This window comes from Hyperoodon ampullatus (genome assembly GCF_949752795.1).
Source record: "Hyperoodon ampullatus genome assembly, chromosome: 7".
In the NCBI taxonomy this organism is placed as follows: Eukaryota; Metazoa; Chordata; class Mammalia; order Artiodactyla; family Ziphiidae; genus Hyperoodon; species Hyperoodon ampullatus.
In genome coordinates, this window is record NC_136920.1 from 5,788,800 (window position 1) to 5,816,136 (window position 27,337).

Here is a 27,337-nt window from a genome sequence, read left to right on the forward strand (position 1 = left end):
TGGGCGCAGTCTCCAGCTGCTCTGTCCATGGCGCAGCCAGCGGGCGCCCTTGGGGCTGCACGTCCATCCCCTGAGAGTCGGTGCCCTGTTCATCCCCACTTCCCTGATGCAGGAACACACTTGTCTCATCTGCTTGGGCCGCCCTGACCAGGGCTCACACAGCAGATGCTTACTTCTCACGGTTCTGGAAGCTGAAGCCCAAGGTCAAGGCACCGGGTTTGTCTCTGGAGAGGGTTCTCTTCTCGGTGTGCAGGCGGCCGTCTTTTCCTGCTCCCTCGCAGGGCGGGAGGAGTGAGCTCTGGTCTCTTCCTCTCCTTATAAGGACTCTAATCCCCTGCTGGGGGCTTACCCCCCCATGACCTCCTCTAACCCTAATCACCTCCAAATGCCACCCCACAGGAGGGGGGTTAGGTCTGCAACATATGAGTTTGAGGGGAGTGAGAACACAATTCAGTCCATAACGCAGCACAAAGCTTCAGGAACGTCCCTAAAGACCCGTAACCCGTGGGCGTGTCAGGGAGGGGATGCAGACCCAGGCCGTCGTGACCACGAGGCGCGGAGCTAATCCTTTGCTGTCTCTGGAGGCGTCAGCAGGAAGGACCACGTCCATGCGTGTGTGTGGTGCCCTGGGCCACGTCCACCCTTGTGGTAAGCTGGTTGGACAGGTGATGATCCCACAGCACTTCACAGTTTCTGTGGCGCGTTCGTGTGTTCCGTGGGAACATGGGGGTGTCTGGGGGCACAGGCATGGGGACACAGGGGTGTCCGGGTCAGACTCACCTCTGCCCACCTGGAGCTACCTCCCAGCCATCTCGTGGTTTTCAGTTTGTCCTTCCAAGAGGACATGCTCTCGCTGGCCCGTTTTTCATGAAGCTGAACCTCAAGGTGGGTGAGAAACTTGCCGAAGGTCACAAACCAGGCACGGCCAGCCCCGCACCTAGAGCCCGGGGTCTGCCCGCCGCCCGCTCCCCCATCGGCCTGCCGCGCAGCTCAGCAACCTGGAAGGAGGTGGAAGCTCCCCTCCCGCGTGCAGCCCCAGCGGATCGCCCTCCAAGGGGGACGGGGCACCTCCAAGGACATGAGCCTTTGAGCCGCCTACGCATAGGGGACTTGGGGCTGAGGGCCATGTGCGTGGCGTGGAGCGCAGAGAAGGGGGCCGGGCTGTGGTGGAAAACTCGCTCCTGTCTCCACTGCCGCCTCCCATGGGCTCCCTCCTGGGGAGTGGCGGCCACAGCCCCTGGGCCTCCCGCGTGCCAGGCACGGGCTGTTTCTGTGACCCCTGCTTTGCCCAGAGACCAGTTATCTGCGGGTGGAGGGAAGGGACTCTGAAGAAGCAGGAGTCCACTTAGGTCTGGGCCACAGGGTAGCAGGATCAGGGAACCGTTCAGATCAGCCAGGACACCCAGTTAGGGACCCGCATTTTACCTCCTAGGAGGAAGCTCACGGCCTACACATCCCAGCGCACCTTGGTCTCCATCCGCACCGGGCAGCTGAAAGCCCTGAGTCCCCGGGAGTGTGAGGCAGTGGGTGGGGACATGGCGTGGGCACAGGGCTGGGGCCTGTGGTCCCAGGTTCCAGGCCCACTTTCACCTGGCTGTGTGCCCTTAGGTCACTCACTTAACTTCTCTGGGCCAGTGTCCTCATCTCTTGAGTCTTCATGGGGCATTTATTCCAACACGGTTGCGTGAACAGGACTCAGAGGGCGAGTTATACCTTGAACCAGGTGGCGTCGAGCCACACCAATGTACGGGAAGCAGGGGTTTTTGCACTCTTTACATTAGCACTGAAATAAAAATACTAACAACCCTAGCATCCCATTTTAATAATTTATGTATTAATTATCAAATTAATAAGTAACTGGTTTAATTAATTGATAATCAACTTCAGAGAACTTATTATTACCCCCGTCTGACAAATAAGAGGCTGGACCCGGGACAGAGCTGGGACCTGGATCCTGGCAGGCTCCTGGCCACATGGCCTGCCTTTCGGGGTCCAGAGAACCTTGACTGAGAATCACCAACCCTTTGGACCAACAGAAGTCCTGCAGCTCAGACAGGTGAGGGGTCGTGTCCAAGGACACACAGTGAGCTCATGGCAGCTGTTTAAGAAAAGAAATTGATGACAGATGAGAAAAAGGAACCAGAGCCCAGGCTCTACCCCATTGATGCTTCCCAAACACGAGCCTAGAGGTGAGAGGATGTCGCTGAGAAGCAGACGGGCTTGGTCCCCGCCCCCCGAAGCAAGGCTCGGCCGCCCGCCCCTGCCTCCCATCCTGCAGACCGCTCACCACCAGCCTTCACACTGAACGTACAGAGTGTCGCTGGATTTCCCCCACAGGTCCCTCCAAACCGCCCCACGTCCCATTCCCGCCTCCCCCCACTAGGGATGCATGGACCAAAGGAAGGCATAACGGACAGCGTCAGCCAAGACCAACTTCATGGAGATGCTGTCCCTCCCTTTGGCCTTGGCTCAGCTGGCTGGCGCGGCGAAAATGGACTTGGCTGCCTAGCCGTCCACCCGGCAGAACGCCGGGCTCAAAAACTGCCGGGACTGAAAAAAACCCTGTGTCACAAAATGAGAAAGCAATTACTCTGGACAACGGTGACAGCACCCTCTAAGTGTTACCTCGGCCCCGTGCTTATCGCCGGGTTGAATCATTTTCCTCTCCCCGCTAATGGCATGCGTAATTGCACTGGTTTTCCAGGCGTCCTTCACCCGTACTTATTTAGACTAGTGACTGATGCATTGCCATGGAAACCGGCACTAGGAAAAAAAAAAAAAAAAAACCATCCCCAGTACAGTGGGAAGTGAAAGGATGCGGCTCCAACCTGGAGCTTACAACTTGTGTCAAAGAGCCGAATTTTCAGCCGATCCCAACGTGCGGTCTCCAAAAGTCAAATTTGTGAACCTCCCCGTGGATTAAACACTCGGAGCCGTCTTTCTTCTTCCTCTGATTTTTCCCCCCCTTTTGTTCCGCAATTCTGACCCCAGAGGGCTGCAACTTTTTTCCTCTTGGATTAACGGACAATAGCAGATGAGGCCGGCCTCGTGGACGCGGGCTCCGCATGGACCCCGACAAGCAGTGGGACCACCCTGAGTGAGATGGTCACACCCAGGTTAGAGATGATGGCTGAGAATTCCCGGTTCAAGAAGAAAGTTCATTTTGGAGGTACGATGCCGTCGCCGGGACCTGCTCCGGGTGCATGTGCCGAGTCTTTGTTCTTGACCCGCCGGGGATGGTGGCGCGGCAGGTCTGCCGGTCCTGCCGGTGCTGGGTGAGACGGGGTGGCTGGCTATGTAGGCGATGGCTGGGCACTGGGTGTGTTTTAAAATTACTGTATTTCTGGTGGTTGTGTTTCACCAGGGAAGGCTATTGTTTCCATAACGGCTTTCTAGTGCTCCCGAGATAGAAGGGAAGATCAAGGTAGCCGTCAGATCACCCGGGCAGACTCCGGCCTCTTGGGCACTGTTAGCGTCCCAGGGCCATTTCCGTGTTCTCAGGAGTCCTTTCGAGCATCCAGGCGGGGTTAAGACCAACTGGAGCATCTATTCCTAGTAAAGCACTGTTACTGAACTCCAGGGGTGGACGACTGCATTGTGTGTCGCTGTGACTTCAATGCATAGATTTGTCCAGGATTCCTGTGTGTTCTCCCTGACAGACTGTATGGCACCTCCCCCGAGACTGGAGCACGGCAGTGTGCCTCCCCACCTGTCCAGGCAGCCCTCCTTCAAAGAAGGCATGGCTACTGTGGTTTTGGTTCTGGGGGTTTTTTTAATCAAGTGGACTGGGTGCTCCGCCACCGTTGTAGCCGTTGAGGCAAGAAAACACCATCTGTATTTTCAGATTGCATCACCTTCTTCACTTTCTACAGTTGGGTGTTACCAACTGCTCCCTCTCACTCCCAGAAGTGGAGGACAGGGGACACGGCTGGCTTGCGAGGGCTCCGGCCGGGGAGCTTGGCGACCTGGTCAGATAAGACGCATCTCCTTGAAGGAGCCCACTCCCAGGTGTCACTCTGAGGTGCGCAAAGAGAGATTGAGCCGCGGATGGTCGAGGCTCCGGCGACCACCCCCCTTCCCAGTCCCCTCTGCTGGTCCTCACCTACCAGTGTCTGTCAGGGACGTGTAGCATCTTTGGGGGGCAGCTTGGCAGGTTGCAGGGTGTGAGTACCTAAGAGGCTGGCACCATTTGTAAGGTCACTGCCAGGGTGGGTCTTTGTGCGATCCTTTAGCACCGTTGGGATCCACTTAACCCTCCCCCCAACCCACCCTGCTCCTTCTAGGGATGAATGCAGTTACTCCCTTGGTCCTGAACCGTGCTTATTAGCCCAAGATGTGCCTGCCTCGACGCCGAGCTGGGAAGACTCAGCTGCCTTCCCACACAAACAGGGCGGTTTCCTTGCGCTCAACAGGTCCCTTTTGCTCTGTGTCCTATTTCCTAAGCCTCAGCTGCCAGTGCCCCTAAAAAAGATTTTAAGGGACTAAAAAGAATCCTTCCACCCCCAGTCGGTTCCTGGGTTTAAATCCAGCTCTACTGCTCGCACTTGTATGCCCTTGGGCCTCTCACTTCACCTTTCTGGGCCCTGGCGGTGGGAGGTGACTAAGCCTGCCTCGGGGGTTGTAAGGTTGGAGGGAGGGGCTCCACAGCAGGGGCTCCCCTGCACCTCGGTTCTGTGCCAGGCGCTGCAGTTGGCAGGGAAAGGCTGCAGTCAAGTGGGACCTAAGAGGTGACGCTTTTTGGGGGGAGGTCTTGTTGTTGGGGGGGCGGGCGTTGGGCGGAGGCAGTGAGCTGGGGAAGCAAAAGGAGGGTCAGTCCAGGTACCCTGGAAGGACAGAGGGAGGCGCGCTGCTGCTCCCCCGGGCCTGGCTGCTGGATTCAGTGCCAGAAAAGTCTTTTCCAGGTCCTGGCATGTTTTCAAACACCCTGCCCCTCTGCACGGTCGCGCCAGCCCTGGGCTGCTGGGCCAGGGCAGGTCAGCTTCCCCCGGCCCCTGTGCGTTCCCTGTAATGGAGAGAGACGTGCAGGGCCTCCTTGGCTTGGACACTCCAGCCGAGCTTAGCAACAACATGCAATCAGCCTCCTCCATTTACTGTAATTTCCATTTAAACTGCCTGTCTGGCTCCATGTATTGGTATAAATGCTTCCACTGAGCCGCCTGGGCTGATTTTTTTTTTAAAAAAACATTCTAATTACTAGAGTAGAAAGCAACTCATTGACAGCCAGCAGCTTTTTTCATTTGTCCAGCCAATTTGGGAGGGTGGAGATCGGGGAAACGTGGCCAGGAACCCAGCTTAGTCAGCTTCCCTCCAGTGGTGCCCCCGCCTCGCTTGGCCCAAGATTGGCGAGACGGGGAGAGAGGTGGGCAAAGCAGTGCTTCAGACCCCCGGTCACAGCGCCGGGTGCCCGGGCAGGAGATGTCCGATGAGTGAATGGGGATCTTGGTGTCGGGAGGTGCATCCCCACACCGTGGCCTTGGGCAAGTCCCGCTCATTCTCAGATGGGGGTCCTGAATCTGAAAGCCTGGGGTCCAGGTTTCTTACATTCCCTAGTAATTTTCAAGGGCAGCCTCGTAAATCATCTTCTGCAGGGAACTACTCATCTCGAAGGTTTGTCCTTTAAAGATGCAAAGGGGAGACTTCCCTGGTGGTCCAATGGTTAAGACTTCACCTTCTAATGCAGAGGATGTGGGTTCGATCCCTGGTCGGGGAGCTAGGATCCCACATGCCTTGGGGCCAAAAAACCAAAACATAAAACAGAAACAATATTGTAACAAATTCAATAAAGACTTTTAAAATGGTCTACATCAAAAAAGGAAATCTTAAAAAAAAATTTTTCTTAAAAGATGTGAAGGGGAGAATGCAGTCAAGTGCATGGCGTCCCCTTGAGCCGGGTTAGGATCCCACCCTGCCACTCACGAGCTGAGCACCTTGCACGTTGTCCCATGGTGTCTGGTCTTCTCCTGGTAGAACAGACATGCCTCGTGGAGCTGCCAGGTGGTGACAGCAGAGGCGTTAAGAGAGCAACCTGAAAACCAGTCCATCACTCGTGAGCTGTGTGACTTGGGGTGGTCACTTAACCTCTCTGTGCTTGGTTTCCTCCCCTGTAACAACAGCGCCTGTCTCATGGGGCTGTTGGTGACTAAACCAGAGGAGGTGTGTCTTTGCAGTGGGGATGGTGCCAGGTTGGCTTCCAGAAACAGAACCCTCAGGAGCTGCTACCTAAACACAGGGCTTTCCCTGTCCCACCCAACAGGAAGGCGGGGCCAGACCCAGCTCTTTCCTCCTGCCTCAGTCCTCAGCCGGCTTGGCTTCCACAATCCAGATGGGAAAGGGAGCCGTGCCCTGGGGAGGCCTGGTCTGGGAGGGAAAGCCCCACCCAGCAGACACCTGCTCCCATCTCACTGGCCAAGACCTGGTCACGTGGCTGCTCCTGGAAGATGGCTGGGGAAGTGGGTTCTTGGCCACCCAGTCCCCATAGAGGGAAAGGAGACAGTGCTTAGAAATAGGTGTTGAGTGGCTGGCAGAGGGTGCTGGTCGGAAGGAAGGCCACCTGGGCACAGGGCAGAGCGGGCTCTGCTCCCAGGTGTGCTGGGCAGTGCAGGGCAGTGGTTAGGACAACCAGCTGCAAGGCTGGACCACCCGGGCTGGAGTCCCAGCTGCTGCTCAGCCTCACCGACACAGCGCAGGGCGCCACTGCTGAGGGCATAGGGTTGCTGGAGCATTGCAAGGAGCTCACGTGTTTTGCACTGAGAACAGTGCGTGGCCACTGGGTGTCACCTGTGATGGTGATGGCGGATGATGGATGTCCACAGATCAGGACGGTGATGGCGGCAGTGATGCACCTGTGGTCCTCTCCCCCTGCCCCCAGTCCTCGTCCTCGAGCCCTGCTCTGGGAGGCTGGCCTCTCCCTCCCTTTGGGTCCTCCTGCCTTCTGAGCATTTATGAAGCATCCCGGCTGAGCCACGGCCACGGCCCTTGGCCGCGGGCACCCTCGGCTACCTGGCGCACGGGCTTATCTTGCCGGGGCTGAATGGATGAAGCGGGTGCTGGTGGGCCTCGGCTGGTGGGTGCCCGAGCCCCACTGCCTCCAGGCTCTGTGAGGGCTTCACAGCTGCGCCTGGTGTGGGGCCAGAAGACCACTTCGTGAAGTTACAGCTGCACGAGCAGCCTTCGCTCAGCGATGCCACTACTGTTAGTTCTCCAGGTGTTTTCTGTCCTCTTACAGCACAGTGGTCAATGGGCTGGGATGACTAAGGGGAAAAACCAAGCGTGCTGGGAGTGCCCAGTTCTCTGAAGTGCTTTCCGTGTATCCTGGGAAGGAAAATCAGCCGCATCCCCGCACCTTCCTTTGCCTTTGGTTTCTGGAGTCCGTAGGTTTGGCTCTCATGTGGTGCCGGTGTGTTTTGGGACCCTACAGGGCTGGGAACGGCTGGCACTCCCCGTAGCCACACCCCCATGCCCACTCTAAGGGAATTCAAGACACATGGTTATTTTTGAAAACTTACAGCAGCCCCTGCCGCTGGGGCCTTACCCAGCTGTGTGAGCACAGGGCCGCTTCTCCCCATGACACACGGCACACGTGTGCACACACGCTGGGGGGCACAGAACGATACTCCAGGGAGCTGGGAATAAATAGAACCAATGACTCAGTTGCATGTTGGTGCCATAGCCCACCGTAGAGGCGGCTTCTACTACTGAAACCAAGATGCTTCAGGGGAAGAGAGTGAGGTCGCAGGGCAGGTGGGGCTGCAGGCCCCTAGGGGAAGGGCCGTCACTTGTCCAGAGCCTGGTTCCATTCTCTGAAGGAGGAATCATTGTGTAGCGGCCGCAGGCACGGAGTGAACCATTTATCCACCTTTGCACAGAGGAGAGGACGAGGGTCGGAGGAACCTGCACTCCCCCGGGTCTCACCATGATTCTGCAGAGTCAGACATTGAACTGAGTTCCTGCAAACAGGGAAATACATTTCCTAGAGAAAGAAGGACTTTTCTTTCACTTGGACAGTTTTTGACCTGAAAGCAAGATTCTGAGTTCTTTAACTATGATGGGTTTAAACAGTTTTCTGAACAAGTTTTGCCCCACTGTGCTATCCCTACAGGGATGGTCTCTTTGCGGTCATGGTGGGCAGATAATGGCCGAAGATGTCTGTGTCCTGATTCCTGGAACAGGTGACCATGTCCGGATACATGGCAAAGGGCAAGTAAGGTCACAGATGGAATGAGGGTTGCTAGCCGACTGACTTCAAGATGAAGAGATGATCCCGGGTTATCCCTGAAGCCCCCTGTAATCCCAGGCGTCCTTAAAGTGGAAGAGGGAGGCGCAGACTTCAGAGTCAGAGTGATGGGGATTTGAGGACTCGACCTACCGGTGCTGGCTTGGGAGGTGGAGGGAGGGGTCACGAGCCAAGGACTGGGGGCGCCTCTAGAAGCCGGAAAAGGCAAGGGAACAGGTTCATCCCGGGAGCCTCCTGCAGCCACGAGCCCCACCCTCACCTTGGTGTTAGCCCAGAGAGACCCCCGCTGGATGCTGACCTACGGAACTGTAGGGTAATAGACTTCTGTTGCTCTGGGCCAGTAGGTTCGGGGGTCATTCGTGACAGCTGCCACGGGGAGCTAATCCTCTGTCCTTAGGGGGTATGGAGTGAAGTCTGGCTATCTTTTTTTTTTTTTTTCTTTTTTTGCGGTACGCGGGCCTCTCACTGCTGTGGCCTCTTCCGTTGCGGAGCACAGGCTCTGGACGCGCAGGCTCAGCGGCCATGGCTCACGGGCCTAGCCGCTCCGCGGCATGTGGGATCCTCCCGGACCGGGGCACGAACCCGTGTCCCCCGCATCGGCAGGCGGACTCTCAACCACTGCACCACCAGGGAAGCCCCGTAGTCTGGCTATCTTTGAAGAGCAGGGTCCCTGTTTTCCCTCCCCTCCCCCTCGAGCCCAACATCCAGCGCCCAGAAGGTGCTGGATCAATGATCTGCAGCTGATGTAGTGATTGCACGAGTGACCCAAGCTGCCGTAGTGTGAGCGTGAGAAGTGGCTTCAGATCAAAGTCGTGCCCCTCGGCCGGTGTTCCTCAGAGGTGAGGCCCTGATCTCCGTGCCCAGCGATGGGATGGGCACCTGTCAGCACAGCGCCCTGACCCACTGTGGTGGAGCTGGGCCGTGCAGGCTGCGAGCTCCGTGCCCCCTGCCCCTGCCCTGCCCAGGCTCCAGCCAGCCCTTCACGCGGTTTGCCCCCTTTTCTGCGTCCTGGGGTCTGGCCCCGGGCGGGAGGTGATGGTGAGCTTGGAGACGCCACCAGCCCCCCACACCCGCGTCCCGCCAGCCTGCCTGTGCCCACTGGGGCTTCTCCCCACGCTCCTGTCTGTGGTTCTCCGCTTTGCATGGAGCCCATCGGCATCTTTGGTTTTAAAAAAGAAGGGTTATTTCTGTCTCCATCCCCATCAGTAATTTCTTTCTTCCTTGTGGTCCGGATCCTGCATTTGGCTCTCCAGCCGGGGCGCGGCCCGAACAGTGTCTGATTTCAAACCCGCTGGAGATCACAGGAGCCGGCATGGGAGGGAGGCGTGTGGATGAGAAGCTGGGGGGGGGAGTTGGGCGTGCCTGCACCCTGTGCCCGGGCAGGAAGTGCCACCTCGCAGGCTGGCCCGGCCCGTCCAGCTCGGCCAGGCGCTGCCGTGATGAGGGAGTGGGACCCCGCCTGCTCAGGGGTCCACCCTGCCCTTTCTGCCTCTTCAGGGTGAGGGGCCGAGAATAACAGCCAGGAGGGTGTGGAGTCCAAGGGAGGGGCTGGAGCAGAGGGGAGCTGGGGATGGGGTTGCGGAACCCAGGGACCACTTTCCCTTCTCTCTCTGACTCTCTTTGTATCTCCATCTCCGTGTGTGTGTCTTTGTCTCTCTCTTTCTCTTTCTTTGTCTCTCTGTGTGTCTCTGTCTCTCTGTGTCTCTCTCTGTCTCTGTGTATCCTCTGTCTCTGTGGGTGTCTCTCTGTCTCTCTCTGCCTCTGTCTCTGACTCACTGTCTCCCCCTCTGTCTTTTTCTGTATCTCTGTCTCCATCTCTGTCTCTGCTTTTGGTGGGATGGAGGCTCAGCTCCAGAGGAACCCCCAGGCAGGACCCTGAAGGAAGCCGAGGCCCCAGCTCTCTGCATTTCTGTGCTGCATGGCGAGTAACCTCAGCTACGCAGCTCTGGACCCCAGCCCAAAATCAGCTCAGAGGTCTGAGGGTCAGCAGTGCAGCTGGGCGCACCTGGATTCTGTGCTCAGGGTCTTATGGGCCCAGAGTCGGGGTGTCACCGGGCTGGGCTCTAGCTGGAGGCCCTGAAGGAGGACCCCGTCCCCCCAGCACGCTGAGCTGTCGGGGATGAACCAGGCAGTGCGACACAGAAGTGTTTTATCATCTTTACACGCAGTCTCCCGTCCGTGGCCGATCCAGGGTCTTTATCACAGAGAGGGGAGATGTCTGGACCCCCTGCGTCCCTAGTGCCCTCCGTCTGGTCGTGTGAACCCAGGGATGTTGGCCTGTGGCCAGGTCGGCGGCCCTCACTGAGGACACGCTGCCCCCAGGGCTGTTTGGAACTGTGCAGGCCAGGTGTTGTCCCAGTCAATACCAGCACATAGGACCTTGGACGCAGGTGTCCAGGGCTGCCCTGGCCGGCAGCACCGCCATGGTGGACGGGCCCCCAGCCAGGCCCCGGGGTGAGATCCAGAGGTGCCACCACCATCCGCTTGGGTAACGAGACTTCCTACCCGGAGCCACAGAGTAGCTGAAAGACCAGGGCTCTTGTGGTTCACGAAACCTAAAACCCACGTGAGCTGGGTCAGAGGAAGAAAGGTCCTCCACCGCAGGGATGCAGCGGCCTTTCCTGGACCCCGAGGGTGGAACGTGGGGTCCAGCCTTCCCCAATCTTGGAAGCAGGTTCTGGAAGCAGGATGCCGGGGGGAGCTTGTCGGGAGCCAGGCCAGCTCAGCCGTCTCTCTAGGGCCACACATGCGTCATCACCGCCCCGAGCCCCTTGCCTCAGTCTCGCTCCTTCGCTTCTCCCCCACCCCACAAAGTGTTCCCACAGTGACAGCCTCTCTGCATGAATGGAGGTGTCCTCTGTTCACACGGGGAGCAGATACTGGCCACTCCTATTCCAGGTCCCCAGGACGGGGTCTGATGGGCCGGGCCGGGCAGCTCTGACCAGGGCGTGAGGTTCTGTGTACAGGTATGGTTGGGGTCCTGCTCTGTCCCGGGTGCAGAAGGATACTTTCAGAGAGGGAAGACCAAGACGTCTTCCTGGAGGACAACTGTGGCCGACAGCCCACCTGGGAAGGGACTTAAACGCGTGACGGTGTTATACCTTCACCACAAGGCCAAGGTCAATACTGCTGCTAGCCCCATGTACAGATGAGAAAACTGAGATTTGGAGAGCTTGTTTCCTGCCCAGGCCCTGCAGCTAGTGAGGACTTAAGCTCACGTTTCCTTGTCTAGATGCAGGCTTCCTTCCTGCCTCTCCTGTCTGTAGCATCTCACGAGCAAGGGAACCGTCCCACGTGGGACCTGGGTACGGATCGGGGCCGGCGTGCCCACGCAGCCTTGGCCCTGCTCTGGCGTTCTGGCCTCTCCCCACGCCCGTCTCTTGACCCGACAGCCCACCTCCTCCCCACGCCGTCCTTTGAATTCTTTTTTGGCCTTTCAGAGTCTTAATAGATTTCTTTGAGAAGATTCCTCTGGATAAACAGTCACACTCGAGGCTCAGAGGCCATTAGTATCTCCCTAGATGCCCTATCCTGGCTTCCTCGCGAGCTAGACGGGATCCTTTTCCCAGCCGCTCTGCGTAAAAGGCTATTTTAAATGCTGACAGTCTGAAGCTTGGCATGCGATCTGTCACTCACTTTCACGAGTCACAAGAGGTATATGGAATGGAATTTCCAGGGTGTTTTTTTTTCCCCCCCCTTTCAATGTAGGTTTTTCTAGGCCATATTCCAAGAAAAACTTTCAGGGCACATCAGCTTAATCACTGCGTGGTTCTCCCCTGGGAAAGGGGGGTTACGTCCCTAGTCGCATTGGTGGCGGAGGGGATGTGTCATGTTGAGAAGGCAGAGCGTCCGAACATCTGGTGTGATAGTTGAGTAAACCAGAGCTCAGAGGTCCCACGCCATCACCACCAAGGTCAGGACTAGAAATCCAGTTTCTCATTTTGTAGAACGGCTACTTCCATTCCCTTGGCAGTCGAAACTAAACGCAGCCTCTGTGCCATATCCTCAACTCTTCACAGTCAGATGCAAGGAGGTGACAGTGCCCACGCTGGATAAGAACAAAGGGTCCAAGAGCGTGTGGGTTTTATCCCATTGTTCAGTTACTCCACAGCTGTTGATCACCTACTGTGTGTCAGGCTGTGTTGTAGGAGCTGGGGACCCAGCAGTGCAGTGAACTTTGAGCTGGGGAAGGAATGTCCCAGAGAGTCTAGCAAGTGCAAAGGCCCTGAGGTGCAAACGAGCTTGTCATGTTCAAGGAACAAAAAGGAGGCTAATAGGGCGGGAGTGGAGTGACTGCGGGGGCCGGGGCAGGGAGCAATGGGCGAGGAGGGTTCAAAGGCAGGGCTGCATAGCGTCGGGCCTGTGTCATCGGAGGGCTCGAGGATGGGACTCGAATTCCACTGGGAAACTGTCAGAAAACATTAAGCAGAAAAGTGGCATCACCTGATTACATTTTTTTTTTTTTTTTATGGCGGTACGCGGGCCTCTCACTGTTGTGGCCTCTCCCGTTGCGGAGCACAGGCTCCAGATGCGCAGGCCCAGCGGCCATGGCTCACGGGCCCAGCCGCTCCGCGGCATGTGGGATCCTCCCAGACCAGGGCACGAACCCACGTCCCCTGCATCGGCAGGCGGACTCTCAACCACTGCGCCACCAGGGAAGCCCCCTGATTACATTTTTTGAAGCTCATTCTGTATAGAGGTTCAGGAGATGATGGTTCAGATCATTCAGCAGTAGTGACTGCTGGCCTCCAAGCTGAGTGGGACTACAGACACTTCTGAGCGCCTGCTGTATGAAGCACCGAGCCTGGAACCTGGCCCAGGAGGTGGGCCTGTCTATGAACTACTAGGTTCTTGCTTTTGAGAAGTTTCTACGTGGCTTAGGAAACAAACGAGTGAATAGTTCCCTCTTGGTTGGCTGGTTTTTCTGTCTCCTTTGTCGTAACCAGAGGCCTCCTCTGAGACATGTAGAGACCTGTGCTGTGTGCTGTGCTCTCTCCATGTCCGATGGGATGCATTCCTGTCATCCGTTGTGTGGTTTTCCATTTTCTCCTAGAAGGTGTGAGATCCTCACAGACAAGGGGCCATACTCAGCCTCTGCCTTGATGTTGTCTGGGCTTCCTTTCTACACTTGCCAGGACTCTTTGGGCTGCCAGAAAGCCAGCTCTGCCACACTTGAGCAAAACATGGAATGTACTGGCTCGCACGACAGAGAAGGCCATGCATGGTCTGCGTCGGTCAGCTTAGGCCAGGGAAGGCTGCAGTAACAAACAGGCCCCTGATCTCAGTGGCCTAAAACCACCAAGGTTTATTTCCCACTCACACCACCTGTTTGTCACGTGTCCCAGGGGGCACACCCAGGGACCCTGACTGATAGAATAACCACTGTCTCAAACATTTTGGTTGCCATGCCCATGGACAAAGAAACAGTAGGGGGCGGGGGGGCAGGGGGGAATCTTGGACTGGGAATTAAATGTTCCATCCACCCCGGAAGTGAAGTAAATGAGTTCTTCCGAAAACGCATTGGCCACAATGAATCTCAGGGATCCATCCAACCACATGCCCAGAGGGAGGAAAGACAGAAATATTGAATGAGTAGCCCTCATGGCCACCACAAGCCAAGATCCAGGGATTCTCAGCATCAGGCCGCGTGCGTGCCTCTGTCCCCCAGCCTCCCGCTGTGTGCGGGCTGCATTCGTTGGCTAGTTCTCCCCACGATGTGGTGTGATGGCCACTGGTTGCCCACACCCCACGTCCTCCCACCTCACGGCCCATGAGAAAGCCGAGATCTCTTTCCTCAGCATCCAGACCTCAGCACATCTCAGAAAAAGGCCAGCTGACCCTCCGTGGGCCATGGGCAGGTTGCTGGTGAAGAGGCCTCCTCCCAGGGCCCCAAGTGGATGCTGACCCAGGAGGCTGTGCTGTGCAGTATCCCTGCCACCTGCTGGCTTGGTGACCTCAGGCAACTCACTCAACCTCTCTGAGCCTCACCTTCCTCAGTTGTAAACCAGCTGTAAAACCAGTTGTAAACAGTATTGAGCTCTTGCCCATAAAGCACTTAGAAAACGCGGGGCCCTGCATGGATGTTTCGAAACACGATAGCTGTTGGCTGCTGTCAGCCAGGCTGGGGAGGCACAGAGGTGGGGGTCTGCTCACTTTAGTTTGCAGTGAGCATGCCTGCCCCTCCCCCGAGCTCCTCCCCCGTTGCCGGGCCCCACCCCCGTGCCAGCACCTCCCCAACTCCCTTCCTGGGCCTCCCAGGTCACACCCCCGCAGCAGCTGCCCCCGCCAATTCCCCTCCCTCTCAGCCTCCTAGATGGGGGCCGGCCGGGGCGCCGCCAGAGCCCTGGCCGCCCCCAGCATCAGCACGGCCAGGGCCTCGGGCCCCGCCGCGTGGATCTTCTCGTGCCAGTGCAGGTTGGAGCGCCGGCTGAAGCGCTTGCCGCACAGGGGGCAGCAGCAGGGCCAGACGTGGCGGTGGGTGCGCTGGTGGGCGGTGAGGTGTGAGCTGTGGCTGAAGCTCTTGCTGCAGTCGAGGCAGTGGTAGGGCTTCTCGCCGGTGTGCGTGCAGCTGTGGGCGATGAGGTTAGAACGCCGGCTGAAGCACTCGCTGCACTCGCGGCACGGGTAGGGCTTGACCCTGGTGTGGGTGCGCTGGTGCGCTGTGTGACCTCGAGGGCCACCTTGGAAGGTGGAAGACCCCAATCCTCCGTGCACAGCGATAACCAGGTAATACAGCGCTTTCCATTCGCCAAGCACCGTTCCAGCATTTTCCCTGTATTAATTCATTTACTCCTCCATCACTTCCCTGTGAGTAGGAGCTATTATTATCCCCACTTTACAAATGAAGAGCCTGGTGACTTGCAGCCAGTAAACGGCAGAGCTGGGCTCTGAATTCAAGCCAGTCTAGCCTGCGAGCCCACATCCCTCATCATGGCACTCTGCTACTTCTGCAAAACAGCGACAAGAAATCCACTTAGCCCTGGCTGCTGTGGGAAGACCAAATAAGGTGAAAGACTTTCATTTACTAAAAAAAAGAGATAGGGCTTCCCTGGTGGCACAGTGGTTGAGAGTCCGCCTGCCGATGCAGGGGACGTGGGTTCGTGCCCCGGTCTGGGAGGATCCCACATGCCACAGAGTGGCTGGGCCCGTGAGCCATGGCCGCTGAGCCTGCGCGTCCGGAGCCTGTGCTCCACAACGGGAGAGGCCACAACAGTGAGAGGCCCGTGTACCAAAAAAAAAAAAAGATAATTTAGCAAAGCTGCAGTGATGATTATGATGATGATGATGGTGATGACGACAGTGATGATGGTGATGACAGTGATGACGGTGATGACGACAGTGATGACGGTGATGGTGGTGATGATGATGGTGATGATGACGGCGGTGGTGGTGATGGTGGTGACAGTGATGATGCTGTTATGAAGGTGATGATGGTAGCAATGGTGATGATGATGGTGGCGGTGATGCTGTCCCTCAGGACCCCTTTCCTGTCCCTTGGGGCCATATCTCAGAGTAGAAGTCTGACTGTGTCCAGAAGCCAGAGGACAGGGAAGGCCTGTGCAGTGAGAGAGAGTTTTTCACAAAACAGTTAGAGATAATATGATTCCAAAAGTTCCCCTTTCTCTTATAAAACAATTATGGTACTGGAAGGGAATCCATTGTTTTTAAGGCAAGATTAATAACTTCTTAAATCCCGTGTTTGTCTCCACCCTTCCCTCTTTTGTTTAACATTTTCTTGGCCCATGAAATCCCAAAGTCTGGGCACCACTGGCTAACTGACCTAGAAAGAATCCCTTTCTGAAACATTTGTTTCCTCTGGCAAAGATGTGGACCAGGTACACACAACACACACACACGCGCGCGCACACACGTTGACTACGCTCTCTGCTCCTTCGATCTGGAGCCTCTGACCTCAGCCGAGGGCCTGCACCAGCCAGCTCTCAGGGCCCAGCGGTTCCCTGGGCAACAAGCACAGAGCTGCCACGGGGAGCATAAGCAATAGGCAATTAAGAGTAATACTAACAATTAACAGCCCATCCCCACGGTCATTCAGTGGCTTCACGAGCTACTCTGCTTAACCCTACAAGCAGGTTCCAATCCCACTTATCCCTCCCGGGCCCAGCCCATCTGTGGGCTCCACGCGGATGTCACAGGGCTGGCCTGGCCAGATGCACGGCCTGGCCCACATGCTCCCCCCTTGCACAGTGATCTGACTGCTGGGGCCCTCAGCCCAGCCCGTGGAAAGTCAGCGTCTGTTAGCTTTATCCTCACCCCACCCGCAGGATCCTGAGCCCCAGAGAACAGAGCTGAGGCCCCACCCCATCTGAGCAGCCTTCTAATCCCTGCATTTGGGGCACACGGCCTGACCTTCAGGTGGACTTGATAAATGGTAACTAGATTTGAACATGTACGCAATGCAAGATGCCAGGGAGGAGGGGAAGAGGGACTCGGAACACCTGGGTACGTTGCGTCTGGCTGCCAGGCACAGGGGATGTGCATGCAGCTCGGCTGGACCAATGCCCTCGGGCCGCTCTGCCAGTGTGCAGTGTATTTCTATTTGCTGATTTGCAATGGACTGTTGAGATTGGCTCAGCAAGCTCTGACATTGGGTATCTGCCAGGAGTTAAACACCAGAGGTGATACAGAGAGAAATAAGGCCAAATCCCCACCTTTGAGCCCCGTAGAGAGCACGCAGACTCGGGTCCTCTCCAAGGGTCCCTTGGTGTGGCCTGCTGGTTCTGAGCCTGGGCCCTGGAGCCCACCTGCCCGCCAGGGGCCCACCCTGCCCCTACTGTTGAGCAGGATGTGCCTTTGCATCGGCAGTGCTCACCAGCACCATCCGTAAAATGGGTCCAACCATTGTGCTTCCCTCGCTGGGCTGCTGTGACCAGCAAGTGGGAGTGGATCAGCCCAGATGGCCACAAATTGTAGCCCAGGGGAAGAACTCAATAAATGTTAGTGAGGACGAAGATGTTATTGACCCAGGTTCTTGGACTCTTTAATCAATAGAAATTGATGAGGCCAGACGAGAAATTCAGACAGAGCTTTACTGGGACTCATGCTGCAGCATAGGAAGAGAGAACAAGAAACAGGTTCCCTTGCTTGCTCCCCAAGCGAGCTGGTGAGGGCGGGGCAGATCGGGGGGGCCGAGCCAGAGGAGGGGCTTAGGTGGTCTGCCCACCCCCTTGGTGGTGCCATATTCAGGGATCATGCATTGTACCCTGCTTTCCCTCCCTGTACCTCAGAAGTGGCAGTTGGGCTTTTGGGTCTTTTTGCATCTTGTTGTTAATAATTTGCCCCAACTGTGCATGTGAGTGTTTATTTTTATTTTATTTTTATTTAATTTATTTATTTTATTTATTTTTTTTAACATCCACCCCTCCCCTGGCCACAGTGACATTTTAAAAATTTTAATTTTATTTTTTTGGCTGTGCAGCATGTGGGATCTTAGTTCCCCGACCAGGGATCGAACCCACGCCCCTTGCACTGGGAGCGCGGATTTATTTTTAGTCCCTTAGAGGTTCTTTGTATCTGTTGCTTGAGGAGACGTTTGTCCAGGAGCAAACACTCTGGTCAGGGGTCCCAGGTCCCAGCCTGTCTCAAAGACAATGATGACACAGCAGAGACACGCCGAGCAGAGGCGAGTGCCTCACTCCACAACGAGGACACAAGGTCCTGCAGAGGGATTGGAAGGGTGGCGTGAAATGGAGCAAAAGCAGAGGGGCCACACTTGGCTGGACTTGGTGGGACCTGCAGAGTGACATGCGCACCCTCTCCCTGGGGGCCGTGACAGACAAATGAGAGCATATAGGAGCGGCACTTGGAACAGGGTCTGGTACCCAGTCAGCACTCAATTGGTGTCAGGGACCGAGATGGTGGTGAAGATGTTGTCACCGTTCAGGGAATTGTAACTTCCGTATTGTTGGAGCCTCAGGTGGAGTGATGGGAAAGGGGCAGAGAGGCAGGGGGAGCCGAGTCACTGAGAACCCGGCCGCCAGTCCTTTAAGACATCACTAGCTGCTGTAACAAGCAAATCCCTAGAGTGTAGCACAAGGCAATACAAGTTTGTTGCTTCTTTTAAGAGCGAATGCACAGAGACCCAGGCTTTTGCCAGGAATCCCTGAGGATCCCATCATCCTGTCGAGCCTGGGAGTCCTAGCTTTGAGCTGGGAGAAGCAGCAAGAGAGGTTAGGGAGAGCTCCCTGGCCTCCATAGAAGCCAAGCTTGGAAGGGACACACACACACACACACACACGCACACACGCACACACGCACACACGCACGCACGCACGCGTTCCATTGGTGGGAGCTGGTCACGTGGCCACACCTGGCTGCAAGGGCTGCTGGGAAATGTAGTCCCGGGCTGGACATCTGCTCCTCCCAGCCCCCCAAAGGCAACACCACACCATGTGGAAAGGGAACGTGTGTTTTTGCTGCACAGGCTGCCTCTGGGCATGAAAGGAGCCGAGAGGTATCAGCGCGACCCTTCTCAGTGCCCTTGCATGTGTTCACTTTTCAGCCGAAAACGTGCATTTGGGTTTGAGTAAAATCACGTTCACCTTGGAAGGTAGTGTCAAGGAAACTGACAACAGAGAGGGTCACAGGGTTTAAATGAGAGTTTGAGCCATTTTTCCTAAAGCCAATCACATAATTTCTCTGTATTTTTTCCAGGGTTTGGGAAAGAAAGTGCCCAGGAGATTTTATTTGGGGGAAAATATCTAAACAGTAAATCATAAGCTGCTGTATTTCTTGCATTTGTGTTGTTGTGGGGTTTTTTTCCCTCCACCTCTGAGCTATCGATTAAGTCTAATTACATCATTCATATAATTTCCCGTGAAATTTAAGTCGAAAGTTGCTGAGTAAGGGAAGTAAGCAGGGGACTTAATTAGGAACTTAATCATGTTTGTTTGTTTGTTTCTAGGAGAAAGCAACTATAATCAGGAAAAATAACAATAAACATTTCCTTTCTCCCAAAGCAGTCATCCGCAGGTTCTCGGAGTTGCTAGACGGCTCGGCAGCGTCACTTGAGAGTACCGTTGTCGCGGATTCTATGTGCTGAGTGGACCTGCTGCTGTTCTGGCCGGAACCTGCAGAGCCCCGTCTTCTTTGCAGAGAGCATCCTGCACCAGCCAGGGACCCTGGGACTTGCCTCCATTTGGGAATGGAGCTCATGACTCTCCAGTAGTCAGCCTTGAGGTTCATCTGCGCCCCCCAGAGTTTGCAAAGTTAGGCCACGGAGCAAGGCCTCGTCTTCCTCCCAGATCTTTCCGCAGGAGAGCGGGTCTCACGCTTCGTAGGTCAGATAAATGAGGGGCCCAGCCGGCCTCACGTGGTTTCAACGTTCGGGGACCGTGACTTTCTAAACGATGTCTCTCTTCCCTCTCTGCAGAAACTCGTGCAGACCGCAGCAAGAAACTCTTCCGGCACTACACGGTCGGCTCTTATGACAGCTTCGATGCTTCCAGGTAAGATGCGATTCTTTCTCTGCCAGGCCCCCTCTGGTCAAAGAAGCTCATAGGTGTCCCAAAAGCGCTGGACCGTCTTGCATGGAGCACTCGGAACCCCTTGGCTTGCTTCCCCCTATGGGTCCCATCACCCACCGCCCAAACATGGGCTGGGATGGTGGAGACCACCGTCTTCCAGAGGACCCGCCCGAGAGGTGGGCTCTGTGCCGCCTGCAGTTTGGGGTCGGGCTGGAGCGCACTTGTGGGATGGCCAAGGGAGAGAGCTGTCTTTCAAGGAGGAGGAAACCTGGCGTTGTTTGGGGGGAAAGCAGTACAAATGGTAAAGGTGACAGTGCTTGGCCACAGGAGCCTTGAGGCAGCACCAACGTATCAGCATCCCCCCCTCGGGGGGTGGGGGGCGGAATATGAGGATGCCTCTGGGTTTCCCCTCCTCCAGCCCCCTACAACCACCAATCTGCTTTCTGTCACTAAGGATTTGCCTGTTCTAGACTTTTCCTAGAAATGGAATCCTACAGTATGTAATCTTCCGTGAATGGCTTCTTTACCTAGAAGAATATTCTCAAGGTTCATCCATGCTGTAACATGTATCAGTGCTTCATCCCTTTTTTCCTCTAATTTTTCCCTGTGGTAAAATATAAATAACATACAGTGTGCTGTCTTAACCATTTTGAAGTGTACAGCTCAGTGGCGTTAAGTACATTTACATTCTTGTGCAACCATCACACCACCCATTTCCAGAACACCTTCCATCTTCCCAAACTGAAACTCCATCCCCACGAAACACTCGCTCCCCTTCCCCTCCCCCAGCCCCTGGCGCCCACCATCCCACTGTGTGTCTTCATGAATTTGACTCCTCTAGGGACCTCGTATGAGTGGAATCATACAGTATTTGTCCTTTTGTGTCTGGCTTCTTTCACTGAGCATCATGTCCTCAGAGTTCATGCCTGTTGGACCAGGTGTCACAGCGTCCTTCCTTTTTGAGGCTGAATAATATTCCTTTGTATGGATGGACCACATTTTGTGTATCCATTCATCCGTGGATGGACGCTTGAGGTGCTCTTACCTTCTGGCTGTCGTAAATATGCGGCTGTGGACATTGTGTACAGATACTTTTTTGAATACCTGTTTCCAGTTCTTTGGGGTGTATACTTAGGAGTGGAACTGCTGGTCACCTGGTTTTAGCATTGACCTGTCCCAACCACCTTTCTCTTATAAACAAGATGCACTATAACAGAAATGCCATTCCCAGCAGAGTAGCCGGTCCCGTCTTCCGGGGGGGCTTTGCAGACTCTCCAGGTCTTGCTAAGATTGTCCACTTTTTTACCTTAAAAGCCCAGGTTGTGATCCTTAGCCTGGCTACCAGCGCAGCCCCACGAGAGCACTCAGAGGCTGATGGCTTCCAGGGAGTTACACCCACCCCCGGCTCCTGCTGATGAGTCTTTATCTGGGTCAGATGAGTCGTTTTTGCCTTAGCTGGAGGCCGTCTGTGAAAGTGGACCCTGGGCCCATGGTCACGGTCAGCATGCTATCACGCTTTTCTTCCATTCTAGCAGGGAGAGTGCCTGAGTCTCCGAGAAGCCCAAGAGCTGTTGCCATGGTGACTTGGAGGGCTGTCCAGGCTGGGAGTGGGGCTTTGGGGGAAAGAGGGCCTCTGGATGCTGGAAGGGTCCAGGCCATGTCTTGCCCTCAGGCCGTGGCTTTTGCAAAGCCATGTCCCCACGAGATCCGTTGTCATCAGACAGCAGCCAGCAGGCCACCCTTGGTGTGTGTGTGTGTGAGGGCGGGTGTGCATGCACACTCAGTGCTCGAGACAGGCAGGGCTAACTTGAGCTGGGAAAAGAGAAGACCACAGGGCCAGGCTGTCTGGGCCACGTGTCCTGTGGCTGAGAACAGGCCAGAGCGCACCAGGGATGCTCATTGCAGGTCGGCCGACAGGGGACATGTGGAACCATCATAGCTGTTAAGCGATAGGACAGAGCCGTCTCGGGAGGTGATGAGCTCCCCATCGCTGGAGGAAGTCAAGCAGGGTGGGCATCGTCGTGGCAGAATGTCGTAGAAGTTTGGACTAAATGACCTCCGAGATCACAGCCAGGTCTGCATCCCTGTTTTGACCCCAGATGAAGGCTTGCATTCTACGTATATACTGACCACCTGCTCAGTGCCAGGGTCCAGGACCACAGAGGAGGGGGGCAGCTGGACACACCTGGGTCACGTGGTAGCTTCTAAGCAGATGGTAGAAGAACCTTGACCGCAGTTTGGGAGCCAGCCCTCCTTTCCCACAAGAAGGAATCAGGCCGTGGGACTCACTTGACGAGGTGTCGCGGTGAAAGAAATCAGAGTAACGATCGCGCTATTTGTTGACCTCCTGCCACGGGCCAGCCACCTTGCATTGATCCCAGCACCACCGACCACACACCCTCCCAGCAACCTTGAAATTAGTGTCATTCTCCACTTGGCAGGAGGTTGCTGGAGAGGAGACAGGAGGGCCTGAGTGTCTCAGACACAAGTGTCTGAGGCCATCAGAGTACAGAGCCCGTGCCCTCAGCCCCCCTAACCCCCCACCAAGGTGAAGATGTTACTGCCCCAGGCTGGCCAAGGGATCAGCCTGGGATTGAGGAAAGCTAGTTCAGGACAGAACCATCACCCTGTGACGGGTGTTGGGAGGATGGACAGTGGTGTTGCCTTGGTTATCGCAGGGCCTCCGAGCTTTTCCATAAAGTGTGCCGGGGTCAGCCTGTGGGATCCTGCTGCCTCCCGGAACTGGCCTTATCCAGACTGTGAATTTGACAGAGGCCATGGAGGGCGGGCAGTGAGGGAGCCTGGGGTCCCGACGCACCATTGTCACCCAGGTGGCTGGCGGGGGCGGCTCTGGAGCACGTGCCAGAGTAAGAGACTGACCTCTGGTCCTCTGGGTGCACGGCAGAAAGCGTCCGAGGGAATTGCATGCCGCGGTGCGGGCTCAAACCAACCGGCCGCTTGTTAGCCTGCTTCTGAATTCATGTTAGACGCAGAGGTCTGGGGGCCGCGCCAGCCCCCGGGCCAATTACCTGCAGCCACTGGTTGGGTGATCGTCCGGGCAGGCGGTTCGTGGCTGAGGCTGCCCCAGTGCCGACGCAAATGTGATGAAGGAACATGCCATGGGAAATGAGACTCAATGGAGACAGTTTCTGAATCAGTCAGGAGGTTTCTCCCCTTCCCACCCCCTCTAATGTCAAAAACTTTACTCAGGGCTTCCCTGGTGGCGCAGTGGTTGAGGGTCTGCCTGCCGATGCAGGGGACACGAGTTCGTGCCCCTGTCCGGGAAGATCCCACATGCCGTGGAGCGGCTGGGCCCGTGAGCCATGGCCGCTGAGCCTGCGCATCCGGAGCCTGTGCTCCACAATGGGAGAGGCCACAACAGTGAGAGGCCCGCGTACCAGAAAAAAAAAAAAAACTTTACTCAGAGATTCAGGGCTGAGAGCGAAATGGTGGGAACACACCCGGTCGTGGTTGAACGTGTCTAGTTGCTCCAGCTGATTCCCTCCTCAGATTCCCTGCCATCTACCCAGCCTGCACCTGAAAAAAGGGTCTAGAAATGTGGACACGTGGTCAAGGTCAGAAGGCAGAGGACCTGGGGCCATTTCTACAAGGACCTTACAGATATTTCAATGTCATTTTTAGAAACACTTCTCAACACTAGGGGGTGGAGTCTCAAGTTCTCACTGCCCTTAAATCAGATCCTGAGCCTCATTAGCTTGGGGCATCCAGGGGGAGGCAGGGAGGACCTCAGGGTCTCACCCTAGGATGATTAGACTCCATCCACCCATCCACCCAACCAGGTACCCATCCATCCAACTACCTGTCTACTCAGCCAACCAGCCAGCTTGCTGTCTTCACAGCCATCTATCCATCCATCCATCCATCCATCTATCCATCCATCCATCCATCCATCCATCCATCTATCCAATTCATCCATCCATCCATCATCCATCCATCCATCATCCATCCACCTACCCATCCATTCATCCATTCATCCCCTCCATTCATCCCCTCCATTCATCTATCCCTCTGTTAGCCAGTATTCAACACAACCTAACTATTCAGGAAGCTAAGGGTATGGGGGTAAACAAGACAAGCTCAGTCTCTGACCTCATGTAGATTAAAGTCTAATTAGCGAAGACAACAGCAAGGTTAACAAATAAGCCAGAAAATCCCTCTTTGTGGTTATGCTGTGAAGCAAATCAGCAGTGCCGTCAGGCAGCCTCTTGGGCAGGTTGGGGAAGGCCCACTTTGGGTAGGGAGCCAGAAGGGCTCTTGGAGGAAGTGACTTTTGAGTTGAAACCTGAAGGTCAAGGAGGAATCAGCAAATGCAGAGGCACTGGGGTGAAAAGAACCTGACGTGCAGGGTGGCAGGGGACGAGGAGGGCAGAGAAGACAATGTCGGGGAGGACCTGAGGCTTCGTGGAAGGAGTTTGCATTTTCCACGCTTGCAGTCCGAGGAGACTGGAGGGCTTTAAACACAAGAGTGACATGGTCTGGTTCACTTGGCTGCAGGAAAACAGTAGTAGGATGAATGCATGAGTCATGAGATCATTGCCGCCATCTTGGTGGTGTTTGGCGATGGTGCTTTGGGCTGGAGAGGAGATGGAGGGGGAGGGGTGGGTGGATTCGAGGTATGGGGTGAAGCTGGAGTGGACGGAACCTGCCGAGGCACTGGATGTGGGGATGAGGGACAGCAAGGGGGGCTCCCCACCTTCCCTTGGGTTTTGCAGGGAGGAGCACCCAGAGGTGAGGGGGCTTCAGACCCAGTACCTGCCGGCACCTCTAGTGCACCTCCGAAGCTGCACAGGCAGCTTCTCATCCACTTGGAAGGAACGCGCTCACAAACAGCTCTGGGAAAGGGTCTCAGAAGGTGCGAGATTTCATTATTCCTCTCCCTTGGTGAGACCAGTTTGCTCTTAGAGATTGAATTAGAAGGATGGCAAATCATGCCCATCCACCAGTTGAATATCCACTATCCGTAACTACTTATTTTCATGGCGTTCCGACATCATAGTCCAATTTTTATACCTTTTTAAATTGGTAATTGGAAATAGATACCCACAGTTCAAAAATGCAAAGTGTGCACAAGTGCTACAGCCTGAAGAGTGCGGCTCCCTGTCGCCCTTAGCACACAGCCCCTGTTTCTGTCCCCAGAGAGAACCTCCGTTACTGGTTTCCTGAGGATTTTTCCAGAGATGGACTCTGAGTACAGAAGCATGTGTGCATATTCTCTGAAGCCCTTTAAAGCCCTTGATAATAGAGCATGCTAAGTTTTCGATCTGACTTTCCAACTAACTCCCTGTGTGACTTTGGGCAATTTGCTATCCCTCTCTGAGCTTCAGTCCCTGACCCACAACCAGGTTTGCAGAGTGGAGATCATGCTTCCGACTGGTGCCATGTCCCCAGCGGTGTTCATGTAAGAATGAATGAAAAAACATGTGTTTAGTGCTTGCAGCTCCTTCGAAGCATGGGCTATATAAATCCAGAGAGATGCGGAATTGTGAACGCGTGTGTGGGTAGCTGGCTTTCCTTTGAAACCCTAACTCTGTGTTCTGGAAGACTGCCTCAGTGTGTAGGTAGTAAGAACTGAATGGCAAGAAGCATTGATTTCCCCCATTCTTCCTCCACCATCATTTTATATTTTTTATTATGCCTTAGACTCAAATAAGAGGCATCAATCTCTGAGAACGTGCTCCGGCTGGATTCGTAAGGAAACATACTCTTGTTTTTCTCTCTCTTAATTGATGGCTGGGCCCAGCGGTTAGTCATGGAGCCCTCGGGGCAGCTCCTTTGTGGTAGGGAAAGAGGTACTTTTGCTTTTTATTTGATAGATATCTGTATTTTTAATTTTTTGATTTTACATATATGTATTTTAATTTTTTTAATTCTAATTTTTAATTTTCTTAATGCTGTATTGCTTTCGTAATTTTGTGAAACCAAGGAAGAAGAGAGGGGTGGCTCTCTGGGCACAGAGTCAGAGGTCACCCCAACTGCGCATCCCCACTCTTCCGTCTCCCTCTCCCAGGGGGACCACTTGCGTACATATGGCCACTGGGATCCAGGTCTCCATTGGCACCAGTCACAGCCCCAGTGAATGTGCCCCACTCTGAGCCTGTTATGGTTTCCCCCCAAAATCGCTCTTCTCTGCAGTCTGGTCCCCCCTCCTCCCTTTCTCCTCCCTTTCCTCCTCACTCAATTCATCACGAGGGTCTGAGGAGACCTGCCCCCTCCCCCCAACACCCTGCCGCCCCAGGTGGGGCCCCCTCAGCGCTGGTCCACACTCTCGGTTCCCCCCACCGCTGTCTGACTGCCCAGGAGACCCGCTCCTTAGTCACTCTCAGGCTAACATTTTCCCTCCCGTCACAGATTTTGGTCCAAGTGCTACGTGCATGTAATAAAGTAAGTCATTAATTTAACCAAACCACAAGGCAGGGCTGGGAAAGGAAGGAAAACTTTGTCTTTCCACCGCTCCCCAGCCTCATCCACACAACCCCAGATGGCAGAGGGACCACTTTAACTGGTTTTGCTTCATTCTTCGGATGGTTACCTCCGTAACCCTCCGATTACCTCCTTATGTCTTAATTTAACAACGTAAAGCACCGTTGATTCTTTGCTGTAAAAGATGAGGCTTTCGCCGATCTACCACTTCTCTCCCCTGTTTTTTTTTTTTACATCTTTATTGGAGTATAATTGCTCTACAATGGTGTGTTAGTTTCTGCTTTATAACAAAGTGAATCAGTTATACATATATATATGTTCCCATATCTCTTCCCTCTTGTGTCTTCTCCCCAGTTTTGAACAGTTACTGTTGATCTGCTGATTACCTTTAAGTAACATTCTCAAATTCCTCTCTGGCTTAATACATTTTAGACAGTATCACTTGACCCTTCGTTATATTTATGTCCATATTTAAGCATTCTCAGTTCTGTCTCTAAGTTGGGTTCGAAAGTTAAAAACCGGCAGAAAACAGTACATTATTATGATAATGTAAACGTTTACATGAGTCCCAAGAATGGGGCTAGGACTCCAGTTCCTCTTTATAGACCCATGAGAAGGGTCTTTCTAACATCACAGACCAGTGGATCCTTTTTTCTTCTACTCCATTAGTTGTTCAAAATCATGACACATTTTAGCTTAGCATTAGGGTCATGATGTTCGCATTGCCTTTCTTCTTTTCTTGTGGGAGAAGAATTATGTCTTCTTTTTATGTCATCAAAATATCATCCTGTTTCTTATGTATCACTGGGATCCCTGTCACTCTCATCGGAGGCCTCTGGCTCTCGGCCCTAATGTGGAGGTCCCAGTGGACAGTTATCATTCTGGGAGTCCCCTTCCTTGAGCTACTGGATAAGAGAGCTGTGTCTTTATCCTTGTGCTGCTGGGACACACATTCAGGTAACAACCTCAAGAAAGGCACCTAGAGTATAAGCTCTCATATCTGAAAAGTCTCTGATTTTCAAACGTGCTCAATTTTGTAGAATTCCAGATTCAAGATGGTTATCTTTCTGAACGATCAAGGCATCACCTCCTCTTCATCTCGCCTTTCCTTATTGCTGGTGACAAGTTACAGTGCTGATTCTTTGTTTCCTCCCTGGAACTTTGTAGGAACGTCATTGTA

General features: G+C 54.7%; 1 protein-coding gene across 1 annotated transcript in view; it reads left to right on the top strand.

Moving 5' to 3' along the window:
* Positions 1–27,337, top strand: part of SHANK2 (SH3 and multiple ankyrin repeat domains 2) — a gene marked incomplete at both ends in the record, with an annotated part of 469,126 nt that overhangs the window by 258,051 nt on the left and 183,738 nt on the right. Inside the window, one exon of the mRNA XM_079709253.1 lies at positions 19,623–19,698. Within this exon, the coding sequence (XP_079565379.1) occupies positions 19,623–19,698 (76 nt within the window). The remainder of the gene's footprint in view (positions 1–19,622; positions 19,699–27,337) is intronic.